The following is an 18,776-nucleotide window of genomic DNA, read 5'->3' as shown; positions in this document are numbered from 1 at the left end:
TGGACGTACTCAAGGTAAAGTTCTCACAAGACTCATCATCAGAAATCTCATTCTGAAGAGGTAGGAAGTTTACTGGCATAATGAGATTTCTATGAACAACTTTCTCAATACCAGTCACACAGTTTCTGATATGGAATGTATGAACCTCATTGTTAATTTCCGTCACTATGTAGATGTGACTCTCCCACCTATCAGCAGTTTTCCTCTTTCCACGCTCGCCTTTATTGGCCAGAAGCAATCTGTCGCCGATATTCACTGGAGCACCTTTCTGCTTTTTGTTGTAGAGATTTGCTTGCCTTTGTTGTTGTTTCACAGCAGAGCTTTGAGCCACTTTCATAGCTTGAGCAAGATCATCCCTGAAAGACTGCACATACTGGTTATAATCAACCACCTGGTCTTCCAGAATTGCAGAGTCAAACATCATGTCGATGGGTAACCTGGGAGTTCTACCAAACATCAGCTGGAATGGAGGAAAACTGGTTGTCTCATGAATTGTTGCATTATAGCAGAAAGTGAGAGACTTCAACATCTGAGGCCATCTGTGCTTTGCTTTAGGTGGTAAGGCGCGAATCATGTTGCCCAATGTACGGTTAAATCTCTCAACAGCACCGTTACCCATTGGGTGGTAAGGAGTCGTATGGGATTTTTTTTACACCGGCAAGCTGAAGCATTTCAGAAATCAGGCTGCTTTCAAAACAAGCTCCCTGATCAGAATGTACTCGTTCTGGAAAGCCGTAGATGCAGAAGAAATTGTCCCATAGCTGCTTCGCAACTGCCTTTGCAGATTGATTAGGGCAAAGGTAAGCCTGCGCCAGCTTTGTAAAATTGTCTGTCACGACTAATACATCCAGTGACTTATTCGACGAGTCTTCAGCAGACCAAAAATCCACACAAACCAACTCAAGTGGTCTTGATGTTTTGACACTTTCAAGCGGAGCTCTGGCCTCAGGCTCTGGTGACTTGCTGACAACACATCTTCTGCAGCATCTCACATACTCTTTTACATCCCTTTCCATCCCTTGCCAGTAAAATCGACGTCTGGTCAAGTATAATGTTCTGTGCTGCCCCTGGTGTCCGGCTTCATCGTGCACTCCCCTGAGCACCACTTCTCTGAGAGCACCAGGTACTATAAACTGAAAGGTTTTCTTTCTTGTGATGGCATCTTTGGAGACTCGATATAATAAGCCTGTTCTCACTGATAGTCTGTTCCAGGTTCTCAACCACCGAAGAACACTAGGTGATTCCTTGTTTCTCTCTCTCCTAGACGGCCTACGTTTGCGCTCCACAAACAAAAGCACTCTGTTCAGGTCAGGATCAGCATGTTGTAAGTCTGTCAGCTCCTGCCTTGACAGTACTGGACCATCAGCCAAATGAGATGGAATAATCGACTCTAGCAGCTGAGGAAGCAGGTAAGCATATGGCTGAACATGATTTTCCTGTTGTTTACTGCTGTACAGAATGGCAGAAATGTCTTCGTGAGAAATACTAGACTGCCTAGATAAAGCAGCATTCACTTCAATATCTGAACAGGGCTTGTCTCGCGCTTGTTTCTCAAAAGGGTGACATGACCAGCGGAAAACATCTTGGACGTTCTCTTTATGCAGTACCTGAGAATCCTCCTAGAGAGCACCATAGGGCACTCTGGTAAGTCAGTGGAACACACTGGGATGCACAAACGGTTCACGGCTGAGGGCATCTGCGACTACATTCTTAGGCCCAGGAATGTATTTGATGTTGAAATTATATGGAGCAAGCTTTGCAACCCATCTTTGCTCACACGCATCCAACTTGGGTTTTGTAAGAATGTAGGTCAGTGGGTTGTTGTCTGTCCACACCGTGAACTGCTGACCTTTGAGCCAGTGACTAAATTTGTCACAAACTGCCCATTTGAGAGCAAAAAACTCGAGCCTGTGTGCTGGATATTTTGATAGGGCAAAATAAGGGACTTGCTAGCAAAGGCTATGGGACGAGCAACCTCTTCACCCACCACTACCTGAGAAAGCACTGCTCCAAGCCTACTAGAAGCGTCAACAGACAACAAGAAGGGCTTACTAAAATCTGGATGTGCCAAGATGACTCTCTGAAGCAAAGCCTGTCTCAGTGCATTGAAGGCATCTCTACATTCCTGGGTCCAGTCCGAGGAGGTAAGTTTTCTGCCTGCCATCACTCGTTTCTGTCCTTTGGTATGCCTCGCTTTCTTCCTGCCAGATGTTAATGCAAAGAGGGGTCTACCAATACAAGAACAGCCTTCAATATATTGCTGGTAGAAAACCACCATCCCCAAAAACGACCTTATTTTTGTCTGTGATGGAATGTCAGTGCCATCTTCCATAAGATCCTGTTCTGTGATGTCAACAATAGCTTTGACCTTTTCAGGATCGGTAGCTATGCCCTCACTACTCACAATGTGGCCAAGGATCTTCACGGAAGGTTTCATGAAATGACACTTCTTTTGCGACAATTTCAAATTGTGAGTCTGAAGTCTCTGAAATACCATCTCTAGTCGTTCCAAAGCAAGCTGTTCATCAGGAGCGAAGACAAGGATGTCATCGAGATAGCACAGCATGCTCATGAAGTTCTGATCGCCAAATATGTTCCTCATCATCCTCATGAATGTCGCAGGACTATTGCACAGGCCCTGTGGAAGCCTATTATATTCATATAGGCCAAATGGCGTAGTAAAAGCTGTGAATCTCTTGTCATCCTCATGCATTTCTACATTATAATAACCCAATGTTAAGTCCATTGTGGAAAAGAATGCATTACCACCCAGAGCCGCAAGCGCATCCGCTTGATGAGGAAGAGGATGGGCATCTTTGACGGTGCGTGCATTCAGCCAGCGGAAGTCTGTGCACAGCCGCAGATCACCATTCCTTTTCCAGACTAACACCAGGGGCGATGCATAATCACTCATTGACTTTCTGATTATGTCACGTTCCTCCATGTCATCCAAGGCCTCTCGCAGCTTCCCATAGTGTGATGGTGACAATCTTCTGTAAGGAAGCCTGAAAGGTTTAGTATCACTTAAGCAGATTCTGTGAACGAAGCCTTTGGCCTTACCACAGTCCAGTCCATGACGTGAAAATATCGACTCATACTTGATCAACAATTCAGCCAACCTGGCTTTCCAGTAAGGTGTTAACGAATTGGAGCTTATGTCGATATCCTGGAGTCCCAGGCTAGACAGCTTTGAGCCAGTCAGACCATGTGGTGTGCATTGATGTCTCTTAGTCTCGCACTGTTCGGCACTGGATTTACTCTGGCTTTCAATCTCCATATCATTAAACTGCAAATTTTTCATTTGTTCAACAGACATGCCAAGACAGTCAACATCAAAGTCTTCAAGAGCTACGCAGGTGTATACATCAGCCAGCTTGCAGTTTCGTTTTAGACAGACGGGTTTGTTCGATGGGTTGATCACTTTAACTGGTGTACTGCCATCCCCCCATAAGGACACAACTATCCTGCCCACCAACACATTTCTCGGTGCAGTGCGTACTGTGCAGGGCTCCACAACAACTGTACTGCCCGCAGATAAGCTCTTATCACTCACCAGCTTTCCCCACACTATATGTTCTTGCATGGGCTCCAAAATGACAGCATGTTTCAGTTTTACAGTTCCTACTTTAGTTGGTTGGTCCGTTCCTTTCCATGACTCAACATTACACAAAAGTTGAATCAAAGCTCCTGTATCAGAATCTTTGCTGTGTGAGTCAGACACTCTTTTCCAAAAATCACCTGATATTTTCATGTCATGAATGAGATGTTTTATGACATTACTTCCCAGAATTAGGTCAGTGTTTTGCCCATCAACAATTAATGCAGGTACCGAGAAGGTGCAGTTGAACACCTTCATCGGTACATCACATACTCCTAGTGGACTCGTTTTCTGACCACCACCACAGCCAATCAGTGTGAGTAGTGTTGGAGATATCTCCTCTGAGGTGAGTACTTTTGCTTCTATGAGTTTGGACAAAGCTTGTGTACTCATAGTACAGGCCATAGACCCGCTGTCCAGCATGCCTCGAAGAGAAACGACATTCTGTACTAAAACATCAGTAAAGAACAAATTTTCATCGGTGCTGAGTCTCTGCACATTTTGAAAGATCACTTTTGTCTTGTCATCAACACTACTGCAAAACTCAGAATAAACAGACGCCAAATCAATATCTTCGCTACCAGGGGACAAAATGCATGGCCCACCACTAGTCCCCTCCTCATGTGGGCCATCTAGTTTCCTGGCTGTCCAGCATCAGAACTGCTCTGCTGAATTTGTGGTTTGTGGTCAGTTCCGACAGAACAAGCTGATGCTCTGTGTCCAGGGGCATGGCAGTTAAAGCACAGACGATCTATTCGACAGTGTGAAAAAGTATCATGACTTCCATCACCACATATGTCACATGTTGCACTTTGTTTGGCCACACCACTCCTCACTTTACGCGGAGGTCTGTACACCCTTGTTGCCTGCTGACAAGGACCCTGGTCCAAAACTTGTTCCAAAAGACTGATCATGCGACTCAAAGACTGATCCTGATTACTCTGCTCAGCATCCTGAGGTGGCGCTACTGCTGTATTTTTCACCAAATTTCGGCCATGAACACGCAAAATGTCCGTTGACTGCGCATGACACGCAATGCCACTCACTTGCACATTAGACTTGCGTTGTAGGAGCTTATTCTCCCTTTGATACTCATCCAATCTAATCTGCACATCAGCTGCAGACCATTCGTCCAGTGGCTTACACTTGAATATTAAAGCAAGTACTAGGTCAGGGCAATTCTGAATGAACATGACAGTTGCTTCACGCAAAGGGTCATCAAGAGTTTTTCCCTGTCTCTTCAGTCCCTCTCCAGCAACGTCAATAGCATTGTGCAGCCTAATCCAGTAGTCAAATGGTTTCTCATTTTTCAAAGGCAAGGTGGTGTAAAAATCTGCCAAAGGCATGCATGAATACACAGTATCACTGCAGTGCTGTTTGAGCAGGTCAAAAATTGGTTTTGGACCATTACTGAGATCAATCATAGGGTTACTTCTCAGTCCCACCTTTACTACATCACGTGCTTTGCCCTTTATCTTTGTCAGTACTTCGTCGGCCTGGTCTTTCAAGGGCACTTCGCGCTTTTTCAATTATACTTTTACTGTCTCCACCCACTCATCAACACTCATTTTCTCTTCCCCATCGCCTCTGAAGTGCGGGGGCTCATTGACGTCTTGTTTAACAATTAAATTGACTTTTGACAAATCACTCATATTTATAGCCGAATCACTTTGCTTGTTTTGGCCAAAAAACTCAGACTCAAGACAGGTAACAATGTTCTGGCCAATGCTGCTGCCTATTTGTTTCACTATGTCATTAATCAGATGTACTGGCACAGCATTAAAATCAGAAAAGTGCACAGAATCATCTGAAACGGCACAAGACTGAGTCACAGTAGGTGTCGGCATATTAACATGTCTTGAGTGAATTGGTGTTGAGGAAAGTGGACTAATTCTATCAGTTCCACCTGTCTGATGTGCTTGAACAAACCTCAGTACACCCCTTCCTCTTCCCATATTTATCTGACCATCAGTCCCTTCCATATCAGTATCTGATTTTCCAATCAAAATAACACTTTTTAAAAAAAAATCTTTTCTCTGTTTTTTTTTTCTACAATATTATCAAAGTCAATTATTAATATGTTTCAGTCCAGTAAGCACTTCATTATTTTTCTGTTATCAGAGATATGTCAGTTCACATTATCTTTTCTACAAATGGCGATATTTTCTACAAATGGCGAACCTCTCATCCACTCAGTCACGTTGCAGCGGTGCACTCAATCCTGTCTCCCCGGCAACGCCTTCACTCGCGTGCATAAGTCCGTCCGATCCCACGAAGAGTAAAGGAACGATAACGGCACCAGTTGTAGCGGTGTATTATCTGCGTTGTGTTATCTTTTTCAGGAATTACTCACAAACTCTTTCTCCCATCAAGTCCTTTTTATTGATCTGGTATAACGGAGATATATATGAGGACTCGTGCAGCAATTAGAACAGCGCACGGCAGCAATGCACGACGCGCTGTGAAGTCTCATGCAGACTGGGCAAATATACTTTTACAAAAGCACATTTTAAGAACTCTTAACAATAACTCATGTACCTGGTATAACAGAGATATATATGAGGACTCGTGCAGCAATTAGAACAGCGCGCGGCAGCAATGCACGACGCTGAGAAAGATAAAGATTAAACTAAAGTTAGGAAAAACACTTAAAGAAAGAAGATAAAGCAATGAAGCATATGATTACACATTACAGAGGGACAACCATACATGTATATTGTGTAAACTAATCAATTACACAATATGCGGCCCTTTATAAGTCACAACATAAACTTATGCGACCTACCGCTGTGAAATCTCATGCAGACTGGGAAGTAGCAAAGTGTGCCCACCCCCCAAATCTGCATGGCGGTCGGAAAGATAAGGGAAAACCCAAAAATTGTCATGACAAGTGGAATCACAAAATTCTTAAAGCACACCTGCTACACTTACACTTATACAACAAGAAAAGAATAATGCATTGCAACCAGACAACCAGAGAACAACAGATATTAAAATACATACTCTATTATTTTATGATTTATGCCTTGTGTTTTATTAAAATTGATTATAATTGATATCTCAAAAGGGTGCTTGTGTGCAGTGCAAGGACTCATACAGCACACAGAACTGCAAAACAAGATTTTCATTAAAGCCAAAAATAACTTGCAATTTAGGTTTGCTTCTCAAACCCTAAGTATACCTTTAGAATGCTTGGAATATATAGCATGAGTTGCATATATGGATTATATAATGACATATTTGCATCTGCTTTAAAATGTGCGCAGAATGTTTGTGTGTTCAGAAAAAAAGAAGGTAATAAGCTTAAAAACATAAATTGCTACAGTTCACACAGTTACAATAATGGAGTGAATAAATAAACTGCAGATAAATGCACCAGTCAGGTGCAGACCGGTCAATTATACTTCTATACTTCTATACATATATTCTATACAGATATAGTGTTCAGGAAATATGCAGCATTATTACTTTGAGTTTATTTCATATTGAGTAAATAAATGTCCACAATTCTGTAGATGCATTTAACAGCCCAATACCTAAAGTCTTCTGGTATGAAATATGGAAAACAACAGGAAGTTAGATATTTCTTTTTATTTATGTAGGCCTAATTCTCTCTTAACTTGTGGCTGAGATGCACAGAACAATTTTTCTATATTATTATTATTATTATTATTATTATTATTATGTAATGCAAGTTATCTGTAAATGTAACAAAGTAATTGCTGTCTATTGTTAATTTTCGTTAACTTGAAATGTATAGGCTAAATAAAAATGAAGTGGTTGTTCTGTAGGCCACATTGTTTATTTTTGTAATGCAAGTTATAATTTGTACAAAATCTTCTATACATATATTTTCTTGTCATGTAAATTAAAATGTGTAAATGAAAATAAATTGTTCTATACAAAACTTAAAGTACTTTCTACAACTTTGTATACAATATATCTTCAGTTTACCATCAGAAATTTAAAGATTAAAAATGAAAGTTCTTCATAATTAAGGGCGTGGTCTTTTTAAGTGACAGGTGGATAGCCATTTATCCTGTCTGTTAGTCAATGCATCACCTAAGCTCCTCCCACATTCCGCCTCTTTGACAGGCTCCAGAAGGGAGCAGAATCTCATTGAGCATGTTAAAATGCCTCAAAAAGACATGTTTACAGCCTGGTACAAATTGTGGTTTTGGTCCATACAGCTAATTTTGCCCTTCATGACAACTGTGAGGGGGGTGAAACACATTTATTATATAAAGCCTTAAAGTTCTGCATAATTAAGGGCGTGGGCACTTTGAGTGACAGGTGGATAGCCATTTATCAGCTGTCTGTTAGTCATCGTGTCACGTCACCTCAGCTCCGCCCACGTCCCACCTCTTTTGCCCATTTTCTAACGCTTGCGTTACAACACATTTTTAGCCAAAATGTAATTGTTCAAAAAATAAACAAAAAAACAAACAAACAAAAAATGAACAACCACCCCCCAGAAAACAACAACAAACAAACAAAAACCCCCAGTAATACCTGGAGACATTAACGAATGAAAAATGCATCTGTTCGTGGTAATAAACATAGTTGTTTTCTCAAATCTAAAATAGAAAAGTCAAAACTTACCGAGAATAAGCCAGCCATGTACAAGCGACCGTCTTTGCCACCACTGAACAAGCGGGATGTTTTTGAAAAAAACAAACAAACAAACAAAAATATATACGAGCGGGCGGATTCAAATGCACTTTGCTTTTCAGATTAAAATTTAGTTAGTATTTTTAGGTGAATGTGCTGTGACTATAAAACCATTAAATAGTATTTACTCTAAAATAAAATATTTTTTTTTAAATTTAATCTTTCTTCTCAGTTAATTTATTATATTAGTAAATTGTGTACATTTTACGTAAGATATATAGTTCCAACTTAATCTTGATTTTACAATGTATAAATTACATGAATTAATGTAATAGATTTTACAATACCACAAAGTCATTATTTTCAGTTCAGGCCTACCTCAATCCACACACACATATATATATGGAGTCTGGAGCGCAGCCTATTGACAGTTAAACCCATGGCAGAAAACAACCCTCAAGTCTTATATATACTTTTGTCTGTCCGCAGCATGAGCCTCTGCAGACTGTACACGCGTGCCTTCTGCGGTCGCGCTGTGTTGTTCTTTGACGCAACAGAGGGTGACTTAGGGTAATTGTTCTATAAACCATCAGGAAAAAGTAGTGAGAAGACCATACGTGACAATGTTTACTTTAGTAAACTTTAAAATAGTACTAATGCCCTGGGAATACAGAGATAACACATCGCTAGAGTGGCCAACCTCTGGAAATTGCCTTTCTTTTGCTTTCCACAAGTCAGGAGCTTGTATTACTGCTGTATTTTAATACCACGTATGTAGCATATTTTGCAAGCAACTTCATTGCTCTTTCTGTCAAAATAGTCCCACACAGTAGGCTTCTTCTTTCCCATTGCTTCATTTTGCGAAATATGTCTGGTTAGACATGTGGTTGCACGTGTTGATTCGCTCTTTGAATGAACAAATACAGTATATTTTTGAGTGAGCAAACAAACAAAGCATTTAAAAAAAGCAATTAAACCATTTAACTGATAGTATTAATTGGTCAATTTGAGCATCCCCATACACTGCTGTGGACATTGTTTACATCATTAATGTGTTTACTGTGAAAATAGACTGAGGATGGGAGTAAGATTCGGTGTTGGTTTCGGTAGAATCTTAACCAGTGGATTCGGTATTCGGCTGAACCACAAAAATCTGGATTTGGTTTATCCCTAGAAGTAATGTGCGCAAAACTGTTTGTAAGTAGACTGCAGCAACTAACTTTTTGTCGTTTAGAATCGTGGGAGAATTGTGATCTCTATTTTAATTTTTTTTTTAATTCTTGAAGCTCACTGAGTAAAAACAGCATCATCACCTCATATGATGAAACAGTCTGTGAGAAGGAGGGGAGATCAACTCATTAATTGGGCTAGGCTACCAGTACTCTTTAAATTCTGTAAAAAAAAAAAAAAATCTTAAAATTGTGAAAAACAGGTAATTTATCTCAAATAAGTGATTCTGTTGAATGAACATGTTTGTGCAACACACAATTCATAAATGTTTTTCCTTGACCTTTGATGTGCCTGTTTTGATACTTAAGAAAACTTTGTTTGGAGGAAACATGGAATATGGTTAATGTTATTATAGATTATAGAAGATTTTATACAAAAACGTCTCGGTTACGTATGTAACCCTCGTTCCCTGAAGGAGGGAACGGAGACGTACATCAGAACTGAACCGACAAATTGAGATCTGACTTTAGAGACTTTAGAGACTTCGAGTGTATAAAAACGAGCCAATGAAATTTGGCATGCAATCCACATATTCCACGCTCAGCCGGGGGTATAAAACAGGAAGTGGAATGGTAGATCAGCGCTTTTTCTGCTGAGGAGCCGACTAGTGACTCGGACTCCCAGCGGAAGCACAGCACCTGGCGACGGGACGGACGTCTCTGTTCCCTCCTCCAGGGAATGAGGGTTACATACATAACCGAGATGTTCCCTTTCAGTTGGTCACGTTCAACGTACGTCAGAACTGAACCGACGAATTGGGATCCCTATTGAAAACGGCAGGATGCTGGCCCTTCCGGTGTCCTGCTTGAGCACACTGTGCCGTCTAGTATGGTACGGAAGCCAGGGCTCCAAGCAGGGAGGACAGTCACTGCTGTTTCTTCAAGACCCACTCAGAATGACTATTGGATAACGCTGGGAGAGCGTGCCTGTCTCGGGAGATGGAAAGCCGCGGACCATGGCCCCCTAAGGGCATGGTGGTAGAGTACACATAAGGACTAACCTGGCAAGGTAGTGCAACATATGGCAGTCTCTGTGGTGGTTCCAACCTAATTGTAGGGGGGAAAGAACACGCCCAGAGACGACAGAGCGGGGTCTGTCCAGGGAAGACACGAGGCTAGCCCAAAGGGTAGCTGGTACCATGGAGGAATACACATATGGGGTTGCCGTGAAGAAACCGCTACATATGGAATCCAGCCTACAACCACGTTTCACAAGCATACGGGTGGAGGCCTGGTGTCAGACGGTCCGCAACGTCTGACACCGATGGGGTGACGGAGGAGCTCGACAGGATTAGCCGGTTTCCCGGGGAACACAACTGGAGACAATAGACGAACGTATCCGGCCCAGAGGGCAGGAGTGGCGTTTGCATGCCGACACTTAGAACGGGCACTTAATGCTCCTGGCCACTGGGGGCGAGGATGCAGGAAGATACCGGCTCTACACGGAGGCTATTGAATCTAGTGAACGTGTTAAGTGTCACCCAGCCCGCAGCTCTACATATGTCTGTCAGCGAGGCACCTTGAGCCAGTGCCCAGGAAGAAGCAACACTCCTAGTGGAGTGTGCTCTTACTCCGAACGGTCAAGGCACGTCTTGGGACTGGTAATTCAAGACTATAGCATCCACTATCCAGTGGGCTAACCTCTACTTGGAGACAGCCTTTCCCTTCTGCTGGCCTCCGTAACAGACGAAGAGTTGTTCTGAGGTCCGAAAGCTTTGGGTCTGGTCGATGTAAGCACGAAGAGCGCGGACCGGACACAGCAAAGCTAGGGCTGGGTCTGCCTCCTCCGAAGGCAGAGCTTGCAGGTTCACTACCTGATCTCGGAAGGGAGTGGTAGGAACCTTTTAAACAAAGGCTCGTTCAGGAACCTCCGGTGAGGCGGGAAGTTAAACGCTGGTCGCCTCATTCAGAGATCACGCTACAGGCAGCTCTCGATGACTTTGACTGGGAAATGTTCCGGGCGAGTTCATCGGACGTCAGCGAGTTCACTGATATGGCGCTCTGCTTCATCAACACACTGACAGAGGAAGCCACACAAACAATAACTATAACGTCCTTCTCTAGTCAGAAACCGTGGGTGGACAGTTCAATCCGCGCTGCAGTGAACGCCCGCACTGCCGCATACAAAACCGGTCTACTAACAGGGAATATGAGTGATTATAAATCATCCTGTTATGCTCTCCGACGCGCCGTTAAAGCCGCAAAGCTCCGTTATAGGGATTAAGTGAAGTCCAACTCAAATTTATAGGGATTGCGTGGAGTCCAACTCAACTTTATTTCCAACTCAACGACTCCCGGCGGATGTGGCAGGGACTGAGGACCATCTGTGCTTTTGGAACGAAATCCTCTGTAGAAGTGAGAGCTGAGACATGTGATGTACATTGTTGTGTGTTCAAGAAAATGTAATAAAAATATTATTACAGAGAAGTGAGAGCTGATCCGTTGCTTGTGAGTTAAACTCTTTCTACACTCGCTTTGATGGCAATCGCGGCAGCGCGGATCACTCAGAGCTGCAACAATCACGTGATCTCTGTCTCGGAGGATGAGGTTCGTAGGACACTCAAGCGTGTGGATGTTAGGAAAGCTGCTGGTCCGGATGGCGTTTCAGGTTGTGTCCTGCGGTCCTGTGCTGATCAGCTCGCCGGACTCCTCACATCCATCTTCAATGAGTCCCGTGCTACATCTGTGGTCCCAACCTCATTCAAAAAATCCACCATCATCCCTGTCCATAAGAACAGTAAACCCTCTTGCCTAAATGACTATCTCCCAGTGGCTCTCACGTCTTTAGTCATGAAGGTCTTTGAGAGACTCATCAAAAACAACATCTGCTCCTCCATCCCTGACACCTTGGACCCTCTTCAGTTAGCCTATCGTCCCAATAGATCGACTGAAGATGCCATCTCTCATGTCCTCCACTCCTCCCTCACACACATCGACAGCAAGAATGGGAACTATGTAAGACTGCTATTTATTGACTATAGTTCAGCCTTTAACACCATAGTTCCCATTAAGCTAACTAACAAACTCCTGGATCTCGGACTGAACTCTTCTCTCTGTCACTGGATTGAAGATTTCCTCACTGGCAGACCTCAGGTGGTGAGAGTTGGACAGTTCACCTCCACCTCCATCACCGTGAGTGTGGGTGCTCCACAGGGCTGTGTCCTCAGTCCCCTGCTCTACTCTCTCTACACGCATGACTGTTTGTCCACACACAGCTCCACCTCTGTCATCAAGTTTGCGGATGATACTGTTGTCCTGGGCCTCATTTCTAACAACAATGAGACCGCATACTTGGATGAGGTGGAGCAACTGACATCATGGTGCCAAGACAACTGTCTCCTTCTGAATGTGAACAAGACCAAATAACTGATTGTGGACTTCAGGAAGAGACAGCAACGGTCATACGGGCATCTCATGATCAGCGGGACACCAGTAGAGAGAGTGAGCAGCTTCAAATACCTGGGTGTGAACATCTCCGAGGACCTGACCTGGACTGCACATATCCAGTCTCAGGTGAAAAAGGCCAGGCAAAGACTGTACCACCTGCGCCAGCTCAGGAAATTCCGGGTCTCACCAGCTATCCTGAAAACTTTCTATTCAGGGGCGATAGAAAGTTTACTGACCCAGTGCATCACAGCGTGGTATGGTAACAGCACCAGTCACGACTGCAAAGCCCTGCAAAGAGTGGTGCGCTTGTCCGAGCGCATCTCAGGGTCAGCTCTCCCGTCTCTGCAGGACATCTACATCAAACGATGCAGAGGTAGAGCTACAAAAATCATCAAGGACATTAATCACCCGGCCAACCCCCACTTCACCCGGCTGCCATCTGGCAAGCGCTTCCGTAGCCTGATGGCCAAAACTGAGAGACTCTGGAGGAGTTTCTTCCCACAGGCCATCAGACTCCTGAACGCTGTCACTTAACAACATGTGACTTCACCTCACTTCAGTACTAACAAACTCACATACTGATATTGCACTGCACTTTATTCTTGTGTTTCATGTAACTACTCATTATAATGAGTATAATGATACAGGCTTTCCTGTAGCTCAACCAGTAGAGCGTGGCGCTAGCAACGCCAAGGTCATGGGTTCGATTCCCAGGGAAAGCAAGAACTGACAATAATGTAAAATGTGTACCTTGAATGCAATGTAAGTCGCTTTGGATAAAAGCGTCTGCCAAATGCATAAATGTAAATGTAATAATGCTGTTTGCAAATTACACTCCTGCACTTCCATTATCCACGTATTTATTTTTATAGTCTCCAGTTTACTTTATCTCACTTATTTTATTCCACATCTCGTTTTTCTTCTATTCATAATTCTACAAATGTGTATATATAGCACCTTATCCTATTCCTATTTTATAATTTATTGTGCTTTTTTTTGTTAATTTTTGTTAATTGTTATTTGCTGTCCATGGAGCGGACCTGTTTACATTTCACTGCCGGTTGTATTCTGTATATAACTGTGTATGTGACAAATAAAACTCTTGAACTTGAACTTGAATGCACTGTAGATGATGATAACTTCAAACGCTTTGCAATTTTTCTCGGAGAAACTCCTTTCTCCTTCACTATACTACACCAAATCGTTTTGCCAAATGACCTAATAAGTTGCAAATTGGTAATATGTAAATGTATCTTTTCCAGCCTCTTATTGCTACCTGTCCCAACTATTTTGGAATGCTTAACTCTGATGAAATCCAAAATGACTTTCAATATTATATTATATTATATTATATTATATTATATTATATTATATTATATTATATTATATTATATTATATTATATTATATTATATTATGAATAAAATATAAGTTTAGGAGATTTTTAAATAATTGTTATTATTATCATTTCTTTTTTTATTCAAAATTTGTAGTGTCATAACTTTTTGAATCGGATTTGTAATAATAAATAAAAATATATACATTTGTGTATTTTTTTAAAAGATTGATTAGTGTCCTCTGTTGTTTGTAGCAAATTATTATATGTAATTCATGCTGTAAAATTATTTATTTTTAATAAATACATTATTAATGACCACTTACAGCAGTTAAATTAATTTAATTTATTTGCATTTTGTTGCCTTAATTCTAAATTTGCATTCTTCGCATCCTTACTTCAAATTAAGGAATTTAATTGTATATGGTATGACATGTAATATTTATGATTCATTGTTTCATTGGTGTACATACAATGACAATACATTAATTTTATTCAGCAACCGTTAATGTTAACAATTGTTTTACGTGCCTAAAGAACCATTACAAATTTGTTTCATCAAAATAAAAGGTGTGACAGTGACTTTTCTCCTGCCAAATATCAATCTGTAAATCTTTTTTCTCAGCCTTAAAGTGTGTATGTCACTTGTGTGTTAACCACACTTGTGAGACGGAAGCAGAAGGAGCGTGTTGGAACTCAGTGATGCTCATAAATGGGAAGGAGGAGCCAGTGAAGTCCTGCATGTCCCCATCACAGCTCAAGGGTCAGGTGTTCTGCCACAGCTCCAGAAACGTCTACAAACGCAACTGCTGCTTTACAGACTTCTGTAACAATGAGACTCTGCACTTCAATCCAGGTATGACATGCCATTGCCAACTCTCATGTTGTGTTCTAATTCTGAAACTGTTTGGTTCTAAAGAATGCTAGATTTAAAGATCATTAACAGTTATTAACAACAGTACATTTGTGTTAGTGTGTGTTTTGTTTTTACCGATTTTGTGTACAGAATAACATATATTTCTTTGTTCAGTGAAATTAAACTTAAATTATTTTTATATAAAATCATGTCTAATCAGGTCCCATTCCCGACACATTAGAAGTGTTGATCCTCTTCTTCTACCAATATGACATAACAAGGCAGGCTGGGTTACTAGAGGGCACCCCAAGGGTTGTTAATACGGTTAATATTGTGTCCTATTTTAAAACGTCCTCACTGACCTGAAACATTACCCTCGCACTTATCACCTGATTCCAGTTGGAAACTAAGAAATTATAGAAATTATCGTTAATTATAGAAATTATAGTTAATATTTATAGTCCAAAAATAATTTATGTAGCATAATATTATTATTATTATTATTATTAATAATAATAATAATAATAATAATAATAATAATAATAATAATAATAATAATAATAATTCATTACATTTATATAGCACTTTTTCTAGGCACTCAAAGCGCTTTACATATAGAAGGGGGAATCTCCTCAACCACCACCAATGTGCAGCATCCACCTGGATGATGCGATGGCAGCCATATTGCGCCAGAACGCCCACCACACACCAGCTGATTGGTGTAGAGGAGACAGAGTGATTAAGCCAATCATTATATGGGGATTATTAGGAGGCCATGATGGACAGGGGCCGATGGGCAAATTTGGCCAGGATGCCGGGATTACACCCCTACTCTTTATCGAAGGACATCCTGGGATTTTTAAGGACCACAGAGAGTCAGGACCTCGGTTTAATGTCTCATCCGAAAGACGGTGCTTTTTGACAGTATAGTGTCCCCATCACTATACTGGGGCTTTAGGACCCACCCATCCCATCCAGGTACTGACCAGGCTCAGCCCTGCTTAGCTTCAGTGGGAAACCAGTCTTGGGCTACAGGGTGATATGGCTGCTGGCATAAATAAGCACAGCAGTCAAAAGGAATAAAACCTACACAAACATGTTAACTATCACCATATTGCCAGCAGCCATATCACTCTCTAACCCAAGACTGGTTTCGCACGGAAGCTAAGCAGGGCTGATACTGGTCAGTACTTGGATGGGAGACCAACTGGGAAAACCAGGTTGCTAGTGGTAGAGGTGTTAGTGAGGCCAACAGGGGGCGCTCACCCTGTGGTCTGTGTAGGTCCTAACGCCCCAGTTTAGTAATAGGGACACTATACTGTCAAAGAGCACCGTCTTTCGGATGAGGCGTTAAACGAAGGGTTGTGAAGGGTGGTTTTTAGATTCGCGACAATGCTTTCTCATCGTCACCCAGCCCTGCTGCACGGGTGCTACAGCCAGAACAGAACAATATACAAGAGTTCACTAAGCTAGTCGGATCCAAATTATTGTCTAAAGCTGTTACATTCTCACTACTCTCACATAAAGTCTGGATGTGTAAAGTCTCAAATTGTGAAATCTTCTCTGTCAGCCTGATTATTTCCTTACATTTATCACACAGTTGGGGACACTAAAATTATGATCCAAGTTATTTAACTAAATATATAAATACAATTAATTAATTAGGTCTTATTTAATTATATAAACTATAATACTGATCTGCCAACATTGTCGCTATATGATAAATTAAAATAAGCTGATAGCATCACTGTTTTCTCCAGAACAACTGTACAGCCAAATCAAATTTTGTTGCAATATTGTCCTGTTTAACACTGTGAAGCTGCTTTGAAATAATCGTCATTGTAAAAGCGCTATATAAATAAAGTTGATTGATTGATTGACATGTGAAGCCCTGTTTACCAACGGAGATAGATATGCTAAACATGTAGCGTGTAGTGCAAGTGCCATGTCTTCTCCTGCCATTGTCACATGTATTTGTTGAATCCAAAATTTACCACAATTAATACAAACACAAACACAGTTAACACAAATATCTAATCAGCCTGTCACATGGCAGCAACTCAATGCATTAAGGTATGTAGACATAATCAGGACAATCTATTGAAGTTCAAACTGAGCATCAGAATGGAGAAGAAAGGTGAAGTAAGTGACTTTTATTGCGGCATGGTTGTTGGTACCAGGCGGGCTGGTCTGGGATATTTCAGAAACTGCTGATCTTCAGGGGTTTTCTTGTGCAACTATCTCTAGGGTTTACAGAGAATGGGAAAAAAACGACAAAATATTCAGTGAGCGGCAGTTCTGAGGATGAAAATGCCTTGTAGATGCCAGACATAAGATAAGAATTGCCAGATTCAAGCTGATAGAAAGGCAACAGTAACTTAAAAAAACACTCATTACAATCAAGGTCTGCACAAGTTCTGCATCTAACAAGTCCAACCTTGAAGCAAAGTCCTATAAACTAAGAAGAGGAAACTGAGGCTACAGTTCACCAAAATTGTCCAAAAGAAGATTGGAAAAACATTGCTGCAACATTTCTCAATTTCTGCTGCAACATTCAGATGACAGGGTTAGAATTTGCCATAAATAACACAGTCTGATGGCTACTTCCAGCATGAAAACATGCCATTACACAAAGCTCAAATAATCTCAAACTGGTGTTAAAAATAATCACAAACAAATTAGTTTACTATAAACATATGGCTTCCACAGTGGCCAGATCTTACAATATTTTTAGTATCTAGTTGATATTCAAGTATCTATTCTTAATATATTAGATATTCAAGCATCTAAAATAATTTTTAGAGAGTCTATATCAAATTATTAAAATGTCTTTCTCAAATTATCAGGAGGTTATTCTGTTAAAGAAACATAGAGAGTTGACTGAACACAACTCGCTCAAGTGTCTTTGCAATGAAAGGTAGAAGGGATACCGGTCTGTAGTTCTCTAAAAGTGCAGGATTCAGAGAGGGTTTCTTAAGCAGTGGGGTTACCCGAGCCTGCTTAAATGCTGTGGGAAAGGTTCCTGTGTGAAGAGAAGTGTTGACAATGTGAGTGAGTGAGTGCAGGAGTAATTGAAGAAGATATGGCCTGAAGGAGGGGAGAGGTTATAGGATCAAGTGGACAGGTAGTAGGGTGATTGGAGAGGAGGAGTTTAGAAATATCTGCCTTGGAGAGTAGAGAGAAGGATGGGAGTGTGTGTGTTTTAGTTGTTGAGATGTGCTTGTCAGTTTGTGGTGAGGAGAACTGGTTGCTGATGAGGGAGGTTTTGTTGGTGAAAAATGATGCAGTCATCAGCTGTAAGAGTTGATAAAGGAGGGGGAGGACAAAGAAGAGAGAAGAATGTTTTGAAGAGTGTGCGAGAGTCAGAGTAATTGTTGATTTTGTTGTGGTAGTATGTTGTTTTAGCAGTTGAGACATTTAAGAAGAGAAGAGACTAATACAAGGTAAGGTCAGTAGAGTTTTTAGATTTCCGCCATTTCCTCTTTGCCAGTATCATTGTTAGCGTCCAGTGCTGAGAACTGAGCAGGTTGAGGAAGTAAAGATGAAACCATAGTGGACAGGCTAGAGGGAGAGAGGGAGTGTAGATTTTGTTGAAAGCTAATCTGCGGAGGAGTGTGTGTTATGTTGGGAGTCAGTATGAGGTTAAGAGTGATGAGAAAGTGGTCTGAGGTGTGTAATGGAGTAACTAAAGTGGTGTCCATGGCGCAGTAGCGTGTGTAGACAAGGTCTAATTGGTTACCTGATTTGTGAGTAGCCGTAG

General features: G+C 41.4%; 1 protein-coding gene and 1 non-coding gene across 2 annotated transcripts in view; both read left to right on the top strand.

Moving 5' to 3' along the window:
• LOC137075086 (activin receptor type-1C) overlaps positions 1–18,776 on the top strand; it is a 147,115-nt gene that overhangs the window by 33,026 nt on the left and 95,313 nt on the right. Inside the window, exon 2 of the mRNA XM_067443278.1 lies at positions 14,786–15,016. Within this exon, the coding sequence (XP_067299379.1) occupies positions 14,786–15,016 (231 nt within the window). The remainder of the gene's footprint in view (positions 1–14,785; positions 15,017–18,776) is intronic.
• Positions 13,473–13,547, top strand: trnaa-agc (transfer RNA alanine (anticodon AGC)). Its single transcript has one exon. It is a non-coding gene; the product is annotated as a tRNA-Ala (tRNA).

Source organism: Pseudorasbora parva, chromosome 5, assembly GCF_024679245.1.
Source record: "Pseudorasbora parva isolate DD20220531a chromosome 5, ASM2467924v1, whole genome shotgun sequence".
Taxonomy (NCBI): Eukaryota; Metazoa; Chordata; class Actinopteri; order Cypriniformes; family Gobionidae; genus Pseudorasbora; species Pseudorasbora parva.
This window is presented reverse-complemented; position numbering and strand designations above follow the sequence as displayed.